General features: G+C 41.9%; 1 protein-coding gene across 1 annotated transcript; it reads right to left on the reverse strand.

The window, feature by feature from the left end:
* Positions 1-15,910: 15,910 nt before the first annotated feature.
* Positions 15,911-17,332, reverse strand: LOC135827885 (uncharacterized). Its single transcript, XM_065340321.1, has one exon. It carries the CDS (start codon positions 17,330-17,332, stop codon positions 15,911-15,913), a length of 1,422 nt encoding a protein of 473 aa, XP_065196393.1.
* Positions 17,333-17,779: the final 447 nt, after the last annotated feature.

The following is a 17,779-nucleotide window of genomic DNA, read 5'->3' on the forward strand; positions in this document are numbered from 1 at the left end:
CGGCCTTGGGAGTAGTGTTGGAGTAGAAATTGCTGAGGAGACGTCGCGGAGTGGCGAGCTTTCCTGCGCAGGTATGACTTTGGCCGTATTTCAGCATGGTCGAGTGGAAAAATTCAAAAAAGTTTATTTCAAGAAAACCCCAAAAGGAAGATGGAGGACATGTCCTCAGTGCTAGAAGAGGTGTTCTACTATCTGCTGGTGTATAGTTCTGGCCAATTGAGGACGTAGCTGGCTGTTTTGCCAGCGCTTGTAAATTGGCTATTTTCAAGACGATCATTTGTGGCGTCAGGGGGTGATGGACCTCGTCTTCTGGGATGCTGGCGTGGCTAAGCGGTACTGCTCCAGGAACTCTTCTAAGGTGAGGCAATGTTGGCTTGATGGAGTTTTGTTCATAGCTTGTTCGTATACGCTGTGGCGTGACTCGTTTCTAGACCCATAAATATTGTGATATTTCGGCCATTTTGGAGGGGTATGCAAATTTCAAGGTTCCCTTCAGAAACTTTTTCAAGGGCTTTGCATAATCGATGCACACCCCAAAGGGAACCTACCTGCAAATTTTGAGCAAAATCGGAGAGATCCACTTGCACACATACTTTGGTATTCTCAGACATGCTCTCTTAAGACCATCACTAGAAAAGGTGTTGAGAAACAAACCATGACAGTGATGACGTGTGCATGCTCAGAGGCATGTACTTAATGACTACGCGCGTTGTATAAGTGTGAATTCTTCATTGAGATCTTAGGTTTATTTTTTTATTTATTTTTATTTCACCATCCAATGGCAGAAGCCAATGAAAAGAAGGGGGCGTTAGCCAGCCATGGCAAGAGAAGGAAAATAAAGAAAGGATGAAAGAACATAGTAATCGGAAGCATGAGCGCAACCTCCAGATTTCCTAACTTTGTTGCATTCAAAATCTACTGGAGAATCCGATTCTTGTATCCTAGTAGTGTTTGAGCAAGCCCACGCGAAAAGGGTGCTTAGCTCACTGCACAATTAACTGAGAAAAACGCGTTTGAAGTTGCACTTCAAATTTACGATTTCGATCAACTTACGCAGATTTCACTAGTAAGCTGGTGATTCCGTGTGATTTCGTTTAGCTTCTGTGATAGCCATCACACTTAGCTGTCATGTACTTTTGACAGATCGAAAATCGGCCCACCCAAGGTCGTGCAAAATTTTCACGGATGGGTGCATGAACTCTTTTTCATCGCGCTTTGAAGTTTGAGTTTGATTCTCCTACGATGCGCTTCAAGCCTTGTCTTCAACATGGCCAGTCGTCGCTGGTTCACGGTGGATGAGACACTAGCTGCTGTCTTGCTGGCGACGATGATGAAATTTACTGGCGCTGCTGCTGATGTCGGCAGCAGCGGCTATGATCAAGATTCGCCAGGTGGCAACGAAGAATTTTGCGATGCTGATGAGGAAGAGGATGATGGCGATAATATAATTTGGAGCATTTCCTGGACAAAGCGGACAACTCGACAGCTTTAGCTGCTGATTTTCTGGACCTGAACCTGGATGCTGAAGAAGTTGTTGTTGAAGAGGAGCAGCAAGGAGATGCTTTAGCCTCAACCCGCTGTTGCAGCTACTGTAAAAGATTTTTGCAAACAGAACTGTTTGGAGAAATTTACCCCTGCTGACATTCAAGCGTCCATTCTTTCGATGCAGGAGCTTGAGAAGCCTGAGAGCGATATTTTGATTCTTGGGCTTTTGTCGTCCTCTGCGCAGCACACTGCCCACACAGACCAGCCTGGGAAAAGAAAAAGACAATAATTTTTGTTCTCGTGTCAAGGTCTGCCAGTGTGCGTCACCGTGTTCCGTCATGAATTCAACATTGGCACAAAACGAATGGATACCTTGCGCAAGCACTTTGAGGAGAATGGTATTGAGCCCAGGACACATGGCAATACTCATCGCCTTCCTTACAATGCCCTCCATTTTGCTGATGTAAAACGATGTGTGGAATTTATGTCAGCGCTAGCTCAGGACTTCGGTATACCACATCCAGCGCCCTTACGTGGTCGTGCTGAATCACGGCCAGTCTCCCTGCATATTTGACGTACAAAGCCGTTCATGCTAAGTTTCTGGCAATGTGTGAATCTGGAGGGTATAAGACCATCTCGGAGTCCAGCATGCGTGCAATTTGGCACCAGTGTCTGCCTAGCACAAAGTTCATGACACCGAGAACCAAAGTGTGCATTGCTGGATTTTCCTTTTGCACCACATTGATATTCTGGCCGGGACTAGCCAGTCATCACTAATAATGTCGAAATGTCGAAAATGTTCAAACACTACAAATTGTGTGAAGTGTTGGTCTAGAGATGTGTCCTAGCTGTTACTTACATGGCTCTTTGGTGCTTGATGGCAAACCATGACAAAATACTGTCCAAAATGATTCTCCATTACATCTTTTGGAACCAGCGTGGATGGCGTGCTTTGGTGTTTGCGACCGCCAGACCGCAACCAACACAAATGCTTGTAACTTAGGTCCGTTTTTAATTATAAAAAAAGGGTTAGTGGACCTTGCAGGTATATGGTGCACTAAAAAACCCAACTTCTAAAATTTGAGGCTCAGCACCCTTTTCGCGTGCTATGGCTCATTTATTTAACATCGAACAACTCAACGGTGTTGACACACAAATTCAAAGAGAGCGCCGATGAGGCGAAAAGGAAAAAGAAAAGTTAAAAGATGAGGTTATACGCAATGTGAAGACCCAGTAAAGATAAAGATCGTGAAGAACATACATGGAGTGTGACTTGCACCAAGGAAAAAGAAGTCAATAAGGATAAACAACGGTCACTCAAGGATACACAACGTTCACTACACATTGGTAACGCGGCCAAAATGGAAGTTAAGAAAGCGGTAAACCTGCATTGGGTCCTTCAAAAAGTTGAATTTCTGCATGAAATGCTGGGTGTGCGAAGAACTGCGGAGTTCAGAGGGTAGTGCATTAATAAACAATGTAGCACGGTTAGATAAAGAATTGACACCATCAGAAGCACGGAATCTCGTCGACTTGTAATGGTAGAAAAATATTATTCGTACACAATATCCACGGAACTACAGAGATTAAGTCTGAATATACCTAGTTGGCAGAGTATTCCATGTGGCAGCCGTCGGGAAAGATACTAGTATACAATGGTCTTTATGAGCATTTGAGCAAAGGACACGATATGAATATACAAGAATCCAGAGTAAAGAAAGGTGTTTAGTAACAAGGAGCTTCACCTATAATATGTTAGCTAGTGCCAAGCAAGAGCTAAATGTTGCCCTTCAACTATGTGTAAACAAAAAGGTTAGTTGAAAATGGTTTACAAAAAGTAAAATATCGTGTCTGTAACCGAAAGGAGCTCAAGACGGCCGCTAACACCTGGTAAACCCTAGTGACAGCTTGATTTCAATGATGCGTATAGACAGTTTGTGTATAGACAATAGGTTCGGAGAAATGACGTCCTTTTTCGGAAAAGTAACGTTTCTCCGCGTTCTACTTCGCTAGAGGGGAAAGTTTGTTCATTAAAATGAGTGAAGGAGGGAGTGGAGCGAGGGATAAGACTTAGTGGTGCACGGACGGCCAGTTTCGAGGCACAAGGTGCAGCTGTTCGGCTGTTTGATCAACCGCCGCTTCGTCAAAGCGGCCACGCAACTGAGGAGAGAGCGTTGCCGAGGTTGCGCTGACTAGTTGGCGCCGGATAGCTGAGCTGGACGAAGTGCAGACTACGGTCTCTATAACGGAACTGCCACCCCGATACGGAAATTCAACAGTTGCAGAATTTTGGAGTCTGCCTTGTTCGTCCTGCCAATGTGTAATGCAAGTAATGTATTTTTCCTGAACGTTCGAACTTTTGTGCAAATTGTCTTTACATTTGATTATCATTCACCTATGTTGCGTATATTTCGAAAATGTAGCTCTCGGCTGTAGGGTATAAGTAGAATTGCACCGTCATGTGTACTCCTGTTATGTCGCTTTCCCTCTCCTTATCGTCAGCTGTTGCTAGAATTTTTGATGTATTCATCCTTTCCCAGTATAATTTGTTGAAGAAAATAGTTCACATCTTGTGCGTGTTTAGGACACCTTTATTATTTGTTGCCTATTCCGCAGTTGCACGCGGGTGTTCACATCATTGGCCTCGCTCGTTCCTCATTTCTTTTGTTTATTTGGCTTATGCATAAACTACCCGAACGTGGTTGGTGATGTCATCGCGAACAAGCAGAATAACAATACATGTAAATGAGCCGCTAAACGACAAAAGGTTACTTATGGCACACGGCATCAAACAGAGAAAAACTCGTTTGAAAGTTGCGTATGCAATATTCAGAGTGCACATTTCCTTTTTGAATTTGATTAGTTTTCATTGCGATTTATCAAGCTTTTTGAATGCGGTTTTTGGCAACAGAAGCATTGAGAATTCAGCCATTGCGCTGTATCCATTACTCAGTTTGTGAAATTTTTGCCATAAGGCGAGACCAAAATAAAATTGAGATTCCCGGGCAGGACCCATCTGAAATTGGTGCGTGCGGGAGAATTTTTATTTTATATTTTTTTCCTATGTGTGTATGCATGGCATGCTGAACCTTTTTTAACAGTATTTCCTGGTATTTTTTATATTTTGAACTTAGAAGTTGCGACTTCGGCGGTAATAGTCATGAAGTTGATGGTTCCAAATAGGAACACACGCTTCTTGCCGAACTTGACACTTGACTGACTCACGACTGCCATCCGGAGCACACGAGGAGCACGTCGCACCTTCCACTCGGCAAACCTGCAAGAAAGCACCATTCCCTGCTCAATACACGGTGTTTCGGGGAATTCACCCCTCATCAGTTGAGCTCGAGTAGGCTGAGGAAGATTTTGCCTGAAAATCACCACTTATATACTGCTCTCCAGGCCAAACCATCACCAGGGATACAAACTTACAGAGACGGAACAATCAACTTCATGACTATTACCGCCGCAGTCGCAACTTCTAAGTTCGTATTGTTGTCCCTCACGCGGACGTGCGACTAGTTGTTGGAGGTGACAGCGTTGCGAATAGCTATACTGGCTCTCAACGTCTGTTTATCACAACTCCATGAGCGACTCTGACTCACGCTGCTACCTGGAGCTTCACGAGGTGTTTGTCGCGCTGGAAACAAAGCGTCTCTGTAAGTTTGTATCCCTGGTGAGGGTTTGGCCTGGAGAGCAGTATATAAGTGGTGATTTTCAGGCAAAATCTTCCTCAGCCTACTCAAGCTCAACTGATGAGGGGTGAATTCCCCGAAACACCGTGTATTGAGCAGGGAGTGGTGCTTTCTTGCAGGTTTGCCGAGTGGAAGGTGCGACGTGCTCCTCGTGTGCTCCGGATGGCAGTCGTGAGTCAGTCAAGTGTCAAGTTCGGCAAGAAGCGTGTGTTCCTAGTTGGAACAATCAACTTCATTTTTATATTTTATTATTATTATTATTATTATTATCGACAACACCTCATGGCGTGAGAAGAAAATCAGCCAGTACGGGAGATGTGGGTGTTAACCAATCATGGTGAATAAAAGAAGAAAAGAAGAAAAGTAATGGTCAAGACGGAGAAGCATGGGCGGGACAGGTGATGGTGAATCTAGTGAGCAGATTTAAATGCGTCCAGGATACTGGCATTGCGCGTGGTAGCGGGCAGCGCAAGCCAAGCAGAGTAAGCAACAAAGAGTGGAAAGCGTACAAGGGAGGACGTTTTAGCCAAGGGGAGGGCAACAGAGCATCTTGTCTGGGAGCCATCTGTGATTCGGAACCAGTTATACACGTTAAGATGAGGAGTATGTAGAGCTAGTTTTAATTTGTGAGCAAACGTGCAAATTAATTTTTGACGGTGGGTCGACAGTGGGCAAGCTTTTGCAAGGACATACAGGGAAGCAGAAGAGTAGAGAGGGGGTAGACTAAACAGGATACGAAGAAGTTTTCTATGGTGGATTTCGAGACGCTCAGCAAGAACCGAGGACAAGCCACACCAGCTAACAGCAGCGTACATGAAAAGAGGCAGGATGTACAGTTTGTAAAACAAAATTTTTACATTTGAAAGGAAGATGGAAACAATGGGGACGTATAACACCTAGGGCAGAGCTTGAACGGCTGCAAAGAGCATCAATATGGAAAGACCAAGAGAGACAATCATCAAGCATTATTCCCAGGTGTTAATGGTTGGAAACAACCTTTATGGGTTCTGGGAAATCAGGATGGTGTAAAAGTGACATGGATGAGATTGGGGGAAGGAACATTATTTCGGTTTTAGTCAGATTGGGTCTAAGTCGCCATGTTTGCATCCAGCGTAGGACACTGCATATCTGAGCCGACACTCGAGGTACAAGAGCCGCTGAGGACGAGGGTGCTGACAGTAGGGTTGTATCATCAGCAAATAACGAGACACCTGGGTCTATAGAGGGTAAATCATTTACGTATGCTACGAACAAAAGAGGTCCAAGTATGGAAGTAGTATAGGGGGAGGGGGTTCTGGCTTACCTTCCAGGTGAGCCAAAATCGACTTTCTCGATCGGCCCTTCGGGCCTCCCTCCCAAGTCTCCCCCTCCCCCTATACTACTATACTAAAGGATAGACACCCAAGTACTAATATTACAACTCCAAGTACTAATTTTACACCTCCAAGTACTAAATTTACAAATCTAACCACTGATCCCATGTTGGCTCAACCCAGCCCCAGAAAAGTGAGTCAACTTGCTGTCTCCGAGAAAATCGGAAGTGAGTCAACTTGAGCCTTTTCACTTACCCCCATCTTGGCTCACTTCGAGGGATGATGTGGGATTGGTTCCTGAGCCAGCTATGGATTATGATCCTAATTATTCTATATTCGAGGAACGGTTGCCATAGGTATAAACAACGATTCTACACAAACTTTCCAAGATGACAAGCAAGAAGCCAACCCCGTTTACCACAGCTGATGTTCTCACTGACTCCATTGATTGTCGAATTACAATCAAGGATGGGAATAAATGTGGATCACTGACAATCAATGGTAAGGAACCATACATAAAATTCACTGATGAGACAAATATCATGAATGTTGTGAAGAAAGGACAAGAGGACTCTCTAAAATATTCTTCTGACAGTGACATTTGTAAATCCATCCGTTGTATCGAGAAGAAGATCGAATCCGAAGGAAATACGGTTAGAAGCAGGATTAACACAGCAAAGTGTGACCACCCAATCCTGTTTCTCCAAATTTCTCCTGATTGTGCTATCTTTGATGAGGGTAACAAACCATCAAAAACCAACAAGATCAAGCAAGGTGACACTATCAATCGTATCGTTCACCTGAAGTGGGTTTACAAAGACAAGACTGATGACTTTCTGAGTCTCAAACTTGTTGTTGTCGCTATAAAGCATTTCCAGAAAGAAGAAGTGAAATTCTCAGCAAACGATTTGTAAAAAATAGTCAAACAATTCACAAAAACAAAAAAGTAAAATATATTTTTTTAGAAGTGAAATCATGAATGCGTGGTTTGATGACGACTGCTCTATAAACAAAGAAGAAGAAGAAGAAGAAGTCATGGATACATGGATAGATGATGAACACTCCACCAGGAAAGATAAGATGATAGCGGACTACATTGACTATAGAAACCAGGTATGGTTTCCTACAGATATAGAATTGATGATTTTGGAAAATGAAGTAACTCCACAGGATCTTGAGGTGTATGAGATGAAGAAAAATGATCTGTATGATACCACAATTTACTTGGAAGAAATAGAAAAATCCAAAACCAGAATAGGAATCGAAACAAGGTTGGAGATAACCCTGAACAAGGTTGGTTTACCAAAATATGTTAGCAAAACCCCATTCAACAATCTTGTTGATGAAATTCAGAGGATCAAAGAAGTAGCAAATAAAGAGAAAAAAGTCAAAGTGAGTTATCCATTCCTACTTTCGAAACTCATTGATGATGAAGATGATGTGAACAAGATCAAACCATTCATTCCAAAGTGTAAAAAATCACAACAAAGACATGATACCATATGGGAGAAGTATAGAGAATCGAATGTACAAGAAAAGTCAAACAAATATATCATTTTTTTTCTCATTATCACTGGACAAACTGCTTCATCATATCCGGAGCATAACTCATGAACGAAATGCTACTATCAAAGCCCTCCTTAGCCAGATATCTTGGTATTTCATGGTGTCCGAACGCTAACGTACTACATCCATCTTCTGTGATATATCGTTTTGTGTCCAATGGTGATAAAGCTATCTTATTAACTGTTTTCCGAAAATGACGTGTCTATGACTCCGGAGTGTTGTCATTTCTCGATGGAACACGGATTGATCCAAGAGACAATTTCGGAAATCATCATGTGTGATAGTTTTCTTGAGCACTGCTGTTTTCACCCCCTTTGCTCTTTTTTCCGCTTTCCTCACCAGAGTAACTGTACATCTTGGAACGAAGTCCTACAAACTCAGTGATCAGTTTCCCACCGAGTTCATCTTTGAACAGGCCAACAATTTTCTTGTTTTTCTCGGAATATAACGGATGTGATTGATCATAATAATTGTTTGTATCATACTTCTCAAGAAACTCACTCATGTCATGAAACAGATCATCAGTAAAGAAATGAAGAACCAAGCTGTCTGTATCGGTGTACAAGAGTCTCACATCAGAGCCACACATCGCTTTCAGGTGATTGTAGTAAAAGTCATACATGAGTGTCTTTGAGAGATCCAAAATCGACATCCCAACATATATGGGCTTGTTGAGGACGACCTTTGTCCTGTTACTTTGTACCCCGACCAGGTCATCGTTGAAGATCACATGGCGGTTGTACGTTGGTTTGGCAACAAGCTGTTTGATTTTCTTCTCCTCACGACTTCTCAACAATTTTATGTTAACTCTCGTCCGAACGTTCTCCATAGTTTTCCCAAACACCGCATTGTTCATCAGTTTATAGAAGTCCTTAGAGAAATCATCCTTTGCCTTCTTCCGGAGGTCTGTATTCTTCTCGATGTAGTTTCTCATCCACGGTGTCTGAGTAAATTTCAGAGCACGATGAATTTTGACACAACGTAGTCCGAGCTGAGTGTAGAGTTTCAAGTTTCAGTAATGGAGAACGTACTTTGTCTTGTCCCTCAAGTTTGGTACAAGTTTGAGAGCATCTACTCCGGAAGAATTGAGTTTATCAACAAGCTCCTGCTGGTATGGAGATAGCATGTCCTCATTGACGCAAAGACGTTCCGGAGCAACTGGATAATCGTTGTGCTCCTCATGAAGTTCGTGTGGATAATCCAGATCACACTCGACGATATACCCCGATGAGGAATCATCTTGAGTATTCAGTATCTTGTTCAGGAGTTTCTCTGATGGTTTCTCCCACCGAAAATGAGACACTGGGAGATGCTGTGACATTGCCCAACCATAGAGATTGTTGGCATCAAGATACTGGATAAATGACGATGGCTGATCAACATCAAATTTCTCCTGATAGTGATTATTAGCAGCAGCATATCGTTGTGAGACCATCGACACACCACCTCTCATTCCTGATTCTACAAACAAGTGCTGATCATAGTCTGTTAGTAATTCCAAGGACACACCTGAGTACATTAACAGAGCATCCCAGGCAAATCCAGGCAGAGTGTAGTAATTTGCTGGATCCAGCTGATACGTTCTGACAGCTTCTACTCTGAAATTCTCAAAGATGTCAGCCAAGAGAAACACGTCAGTCTTGAGATACAAGTCGTGATAATCACCAAGAGTCTGACAGTCGAATTTCATCCACATAGTCTCAGCATGTTTGTAGTCATCGTCACTCACCCCCTCATCAGACAGTGAAGAATAGAACTTACTCTGTGCTGGTAGCTGAGTCTCATCGAACCTGGAGAAGCTGTTCATGTATTCATAGGGGTATACCCCTATCCTCATCAACAGCTGATGGTTTGACAACGTCTTGGTGTGAGTGAATGACTCATCTGGTGTCGTTTTCACAAGTCTATCGAGTGACGCATTGAGAAACTAGCAGCTGTCGATGAACTGGAACTGTCTCCATGTGAATGAGATGAATTTCTCCATGTTGTTGGGAATGACCGATATCTCACCAACAGTTTTACTCTTACATACACCATCCTTGTTTGTGTATGTGACGGTCTCAACATCTGTCTTTCCGATTGCTCCGATGAGATAATGACTATCATACCCTTTCAGGTTGTGAAAAACCACAGGGATGTGCTGCTTGTATGGAAAAATTCTCAGTTTGATGTTACAGTCATTGTGTGCGGCACCGCGGAAATCACCAGTGATATGGTCGTGATCACGGACTCTATCATCACCAAGTTTCTTTTTACAAATCCAACAGTCTTCCGTCTCTCTGAACAAATTTTCTTGATCCTTAGTGAGGTCCATCGGTGCTGGATTATTGAGTGCTGATTGGATTTTCTTCTCCTCAACTTTGAGTTTATCAAAGAATACATCCATAGCATCAGCACCCCGGTAGAAACACTGACTTGTCATCACTCCGTCAGAACGCACCACGACATAATCAAAACCACAAGGAACATGCTGTGAATCCCGGCTGGTTTGTTGGCTTTTCACTCCATCAATTTTCTTGATCAGTGCTTCAGTGTCAGCATAGATGACACAGGGACATTGTAGCATCTTGTGATGATTAATGAACTTCAGTGTTGGTAGATTTCCATCTTCGTCCGGTTCTGGTAGTACCATATGTGCTGATAATCCACTGACATTATCACAATACTCCTGATGGTTGCTTAGGGATATCTCTGTGTTGTGTGGTTGGAGACATCTTGTACAGAAGAATTTCCTGGCTTTATGCTTTGACTGATCGTAGCACAATCTGCTGAAATCTTTAATCCAACAGTAGTGATTCTGATCTTCTTTTTGGTAGAGTAGAAGATTGATCACTTTCTCACCTCCTTTCTTTGTCAGCAGTAGTGGATAGATCACGTTATCCTCATACCCAAAGACATTGATAGCTAGACTGTTTTGCTTCTCGACTTTGGAAATTTGACTCAGTGGTGTTGGAAAATCGATTCCGAACAGATCAAGTTTGTTGATATAGTCTGTATACTGAGTTACCCTGTCACCATTTTTCTTTGCTGGATACATAGCTGAGAGCAGTGCCCACATCAGACATTAATTTTATCATCTTTATTCTTGACATTGATGATTGCCTTCCTTTTCTTGAGGTCGTTCGGTAAATCAATGTAGGATGTACCTCTCATTGGTTGATATGCTGCTACATCAACGTAAAATCCGACCACATGATTGATGTGCCAGTTTGATCCATTCTGTATCCACTTATCGATATTTCTATGAATTTGTGTGTGTGCCGTTCGAATACCATCATCAATCTCATGAGATGCTGTGACTGTCATTGGTCCACTCCTGAAGTATGGTGTGTCTGTGGTTGTTATGTCATCTCCTTTCTCCATTTCTACTTGTAATGTCAGACTGACTTTTACACCTTTGAGATTTTCCAGTTCTTTCTGTATCAATGTTCTCAGTGGGGTGTTGATACTGTCAAAGAATATATACAGATCTGGATGATTCTCTTTCGGTTCATAGATGAACGATTTCAGAATCCCTTTATGTACTGACTTTGAGACTGTGAACGGTGGTGTGACAATCGGTTTCCTCTTTCGATTCTTCCGAATCCGTTTTTTGAGAAGTTCTCGATTCTTTCTTTGCTCTAATTTTTTGTAAATCCACCGGAGTTGTTTCCCAGTCTTGAGTTTCTTCCCATCATAGGTGATAGTGAGTTTGCTTAGGTTAAATTCCATCTTTACACTACACAAGGATTTTTTCAATCAGTGATAGCATTACTGTATAATCACAACCCTCTAATATACATTAATCTACATCCTAGAAAGAAAGAAAAAAAGAACGGGGTGTCCAAACCTAGATTCGAACCCACGATCTTGTGATTGGAGACACAGTCATCATCAGCTGACGTCACTGTGAGATTTGACCTTTCTCAGGTTTCAGCGTGTTTCTTGACTTCACGTGTTATCTACTGACGTCACCAACCCGAACACGCGGTCCATGATCATAGTCAACTGTTAACTCTTTGAGCAAGGAATGAGTTGCTCAACCCGTCAGTGTCATGTGACCGCCCGGATTCCCCAAAAATGGGAAATCTGGGCATTCCAGGGGAATCTGCCCAGATCAAGCTCATGAAGCAGATTTTTTTCTACAAACAAATCTGCTGCTGTGATCTGTGATCACAACCAGCTGAGTTGATCAAACGGCACCCAGCTGTCGAATCTTTCCGAGTAGCCTTTCCACCTCACAATGGCTTGTTTCTTCTTGTTGTCCTTTCGGAGCACTTTCTCGATCCGGTAGATTTCTTGAGTAGTTTTCTGGAGCTCTTGTTCATAGAACGACCCATCAACGGGTTCACCATCGAGGTCCTTGACAGAGTACGTAGTGGGTCTGGTCGGGAGAATATTGGTGATCCTGAATACCTCCTCGGTCCAGTTCGGAGTGTATCCTTTCTCGAAATGTCGTTTCTGCTTCACCAGTCGGACGTGGTCATCTATCTGGAATTTAGTGGATCTGGATAGTGGGGATTTCTCATCCAGTGAGTGACGGATTTGATCGGCGTTCTTCTCCCGTGATGCCTCAGTTGGTGTCATCCGAACACCTCTGTGTTTTGTCGTGTTGTACTTCTCTACCAAATTTGGAAGGACATCGATGTACCCGCTGGTGGAGTTAGTACTGAAGTATTTCCACATCCTGGTTTTCAGAGTTCGGTTGAAACGCTCAACTACAACAGCCTTTCCTTCGTTGTGAGTGCTGTACATCGTGATCTGATTCTCATCAAGCCAGTGTTTGAACGTTCGATTATAGAACTCGGTACCCTGATCAACCCACAGCTTACGTGGTTTCCTGCTGCTGGTTTTCACGATGGATCGAAATGCTGATTGGATGTCAACACCTTTCTTGGATTCGAGCGGAACAACCCAAGCATATCGGCTGAACAGATCAATGACAGTAAGCAGAAATTTGATTTCATCATTGTATTTACGAAAAGCTGTCATATCCACGAGATCGGCGGACCAGATTTCATCAATCTCACTCACAGTCACTTGTCTCCTTGTGAAATTCACACGCTTTGGCTTGTGTAACTCATCAGCCAGATCATCAGTCCATTTCGTATCTATCTTTTTTTTACTCCTAAACCTATCATACTTGAACAAACCAGACAGGAATCCACCTTCTCTGATTTCCGATTTCTTGATAAATTGTGAACACGATCGACCACATACTGAGCATTTACCCTTGACATATGGTTGACCAGTTGATGTGACTTCTCCTTGTATCCCTCTCATCTGTTGCTTTTTCTTACACGATAGGCAATGAACATTCATCTTTATCTATCTATCTACTTTTTTATTTCTCATGTATACAAAGATGTTTCAACAATCCCATATTTTCACAGTGATCTTCCAAGCTCTCATCAATCCTATCAACACAAACAAGTCTGAAATTTCCATTATCCATCTTGTCAAGCTCAGCTTTTGTCAATGATAGAAAAATCTGTGGATTTATGGTAAATATGTGGATGTTGATCGTGTCATGCTCCTGATCATCTTTCGTGAGATCCAAACTCACCCCCAGAATATTTCCACGGAAATGTGGAATGTTGGAGAGAGAATATCCAAACCCAACTGTCCCACGGCAGATTATGTGATACATTTTCATGTTTGTCTATCTATCTTTTTTTCTTTCTTTCCACCCATGTCACCAATTATGTTATCTAAACTGTTCATACTATAGGGTAAGATCCAACAATTTTGATAGAATTTGTTAAATCAATTACCTACAACGATGGCTGCGTCTTTTCCAAGTGACTATTTCTCCTATGAGGACTTTGACTATGAACCTGATACTCCTGATTGTGGTGATCCTTGGGAAGATATGGACACATTTATTAATCACATTGATGTAAGTGAAGATGAGATGATTGATAGAATAATGATGGATGATTCAATGACCAGTGATTTATTTGATGATGTGTTTGAAAATGCTCTTGATGAACAAAGGAATATCATCCCAAGCATTTTCCTGAGAATTTGTGAAAATCCAAAGTATGGAGGAATTTGTAGTTCCTACACCAACAATCACCTGTTAGATAAGTTTCAGGATGATATTGATGAATATTTGTAAGAAAAATAGAAGAGAGAAAGAAAAGAGAAGAGAAGAAAAAAGAGGTGATCAACTCTCCTCTTTTTTTTCTACACCGAATTGTCATCATGAACGGCTATTTGAATCCTGTTGTATAGAAGTATACCGATGAGAATTCCAAAGATTTTCTTTCAGCAAAGATGACTTCCCCTTGTAAGATTCACAAACTTGTGAGCCAACACACCGATCAGGTATACGTTGGCTCCACTTCTCTACCACTGAAAAATCGGATGTACTGTCACCGATCAGCTTACAAAGCATATCAAAAAGGTGAACGAGGTTTTATGACCTCATTCATTCTACTTGATCTCGGACATGTAGAAATTGTCCAGATCGACTCTCTGTCAATGTTTGATGAAGATGAGCTTAAGAGGAGAGAACGATACTGGATCGAAAAACTGGATACCGTGAATAAAAACAAGCCTGGAAGATCCCAATCAGAGTGGTATCAAGATAAACACAAGAATATCAGACAATATGCCAATGAAAGAGTTGTCTTTGAGAAATTTGAGAATTCTTATCTAAGAAATCACAAATCCCATCATGAAAAAACGAAATTCCATAAGCTCCGTGAATGATAAAATTGATGATGCTTATACAATGAATACCAAAAAAGAAAAAGGAACTAGTGAAAGAAAAAAAAGGTTTTTGTGTTTTCCTTTTTTATCTCTTTTATCTCTTTTTTTTCTTCCCCTTTTTTTACAATACCAACTGCTCATTTTCTTGACTGGGGTGCTGAGTGAAATCCAACAAGACATCAAGAGCACTTCTGCCTTTGTTTCTTTCTTCTATGAAATGTATACAGTAGTATCCACACAGGACACTGTCATTCATCTGTATCTTTGATGAGTTATACCAACATTTTTTATGGTGCTTCTTCATCCACCCGACTACCCCCTCTGTTGGTGATAAGCCAAAGCTGTCAAAATATTCATTACCAAACACACAAACCCAGTGAGTACCACCACCGTCCAAGAAATCTTGGAGATTGATTACCAAACAATCCTTTGATGATAGAGGTTGTGGAAGCTGATCTTTGCTAAAAGTTCCTCTGAAATATGGAGTAGATCTCAGAATTTCATCAATGTCAAAGTTGGTCAGTGGTCTCACGTTCCAGGTAGACGCAATCCCTTTCCTTTTTGGTCTTTTTTTACCCCTCTACCCCTCCGTGTTCCGGGAAGTTGTAATCCTTCACCAGTGTTTCCAAAACCTATCATTTTTCCTAGAGCTGGTGCTAATAATCCAGCTGCTAATGCTCCGAGAAACCCACCTTGCTTCTTGAGTTGAGTACTGGATAACTTGAGATCCATTCCTACTCCTTTTTGCTTGGATTTTTGGATTTTGGTAACCTGTCGGTTGGTGAGCAAAAGCATATCATTTCCGGATAACTGATTTTTTGTCAACCGGAGTGTGATTCCATCATGAGCACTACCAAGTTTCTTCTTTTGGTTTGGAGTTAGCATCAATCCATATTCCACATACTGACCGATTCCCCGACCAGCTGTGGCTCTGTGTGTGCTTCCAGAAATAGCACCAGAAATACCAGCCAGTCCAAGTGTACCAAGGATGTTGGGAGCATGCTTGATCACAAGTGGAGATATCTTCCCAACCAATCTTCCGATCACAGAACCGATACTACCACCTTTCTTCTGTGTTAGTTCCTTTGTTAATAAAATCTCAATGTCCTTTTCCAACTCATTCATGGTTCCTATCTACTGTAGTATATCTTTTTCTTACACCACAACACTCATTTTGCCATTCATACCATTGAGTTTGAGATGACGTTCGGAGAGAATCAAACAGATGGTTTGGTAAGAAGCAGCTGTACCAGTGGGAAACTCAAACGGTTTTCCATGTCTCCATCGAAGTTCGATATCAGCAGAGCTGTTCCTCAGCTTCTCCTTATGCTTACTCACATCTACATGAATGATGGTGTACAAAGACGCGAAATCCTCCACACTTACCTGACTTCCACTGTCTGTGTCAGCATATTTTTGGATGGCTTCTTGGAAAAGCATGTATGCTCTTGTATAATTCCGAGTAGCTGGACTGAAACTCATATCCAAATCACGTTCTGGGAATCTATCGCTGTTGATGTATACAGACAAGCTTCTGAGGTCAGCATTATCGAAAACCTGGTTGTTCTGTTCTTGACTCCCACTTCGATTAGCTGCTTGGATGGCAAAGAAGATATGAGTTGGGAGTTCCTCATTGCTGTGAGTAGTCACTCTCCATGATGGGTTTGTCTCCGTTGATCCATACTGATTTCTATAAACCCGGCCTTGCTCAAAGTAGAGATCTCGGAGGGTGGACTTAACCAACTTACTTTCGATCTTACTAGCTAGTTGGAGTGATGGTCTCACCTTTGGTATCCACAAAAAAAGATGTTTGATGTCAAACCTTCCTGGATCAACACCATTTACTCTGTGAATGTAGTTGGCTGCTGATTCTCTAGTAAGATTGAGTTTATGCTTGACTCCCATGAATACTGTATCAACATCTTTACAAAACCCCAAAAGTGATGAAAAAGGAAGCAACATGGTTGTATCCTTATTTCCAGTCGTGATGAGTTGTCGGGCTCTGAATCCGGTATTGTAAGCAGGATTCTTTAGAGCTCCTGTCTGAAAATGCTGTCTGAACTTTGCTCCAGTAAGTGCTGTTACGTCTGTGATAGGATTTACTGGCAACAATGCACCTAAATCCCTAAACTCATTAGGAGATGCTTGTCCAGTTCCTGTGTCCTTGTACCAGAGCATGTTGGTAGCAGAACTTCTCCCATAATCATCACTAAACTGGACCAGATTGAGAATGGTAGAAGCTTGTGGTACATGACTATCAACTCTCTCTTCCATATTGTTGTCAAGTTGATACTCAACAGTCTTGAAGAGTGACCATCCGTTGTTGGAAAGAGTGATGACATCATCAGGACCATAATTGGAACCATCTGCTTCTTTAACGAGACGTCCACGAACCTCAAGCAGTGCTTTATGAGGAAGGAGGTACTCATCAAGATCCTTGGTTTCTATGATATGCTGATCTTTATTCATGTCATTGCTGTTCCTGGGTAGATATTCTATGTACTCATACTCAGTTGTTGATTCATCCTTTGGCGGGTCTGTGAAAAGATCGAAATGTGGACTTGTGTAAGAGGCCATGGTTTCTACCTATATATTTTTCCTTTTTTTTTCTTTTTCTTCTACAACCTCTTCATTCCTGAACCAGCAATGATGTTTGATAGGATAGCTCTCTGACTATCTTGGAGAAGCTCTTTACTCTTATCCAACAAAACTCGTTTGATGTTCTTGTTGTTTGATAATTGATTGATGGTATCTCTAACATGTGGATTGATAGCTTTGTCTTTACCAATAGTAGTAGCAAGCTGCTTTGCCTCTTTCTTTACTTTCATTTTTACTGATTTTCTATCACCTTTAGCAAGATCTTTTGCCAAATCAAAGACCATATCTGGAGTGATCTGTTCTTTTGCTGCCTCCAAAGCTTTCTGAGCTGTCATTTTTCTTATGGATTTAACCTTTGGTGCTAAGATTTTGCTGGTGTTGTATAGTACACCTTTGGCTTTGTTGTATAGATTCCCAAGAAGACTT

This window comes from Sycon ciliatum, chromosome 12, assembly GCF_964019385.1.
Source record: "Sycon ciliatum chromosome 12, ocSycCili1.1, whole genome shotgun sequence".
Taxonomy (NCBI): Eukaryota; Metazoa; Porifera; class Calcarea; order Leucosolenida; family Sycettidae; genus Sycon; species Sycon ciliatum.

What these genes read in the sequence shown, in the direction of transcription:
- LOC135827885 (XM_065340321.1), bottom strand. Translation starts at nt 17,332, where the DNA reads ATGGCCTCTTACACAAGTCCACATTTCGATCTTTTCACAGACCCGCCA.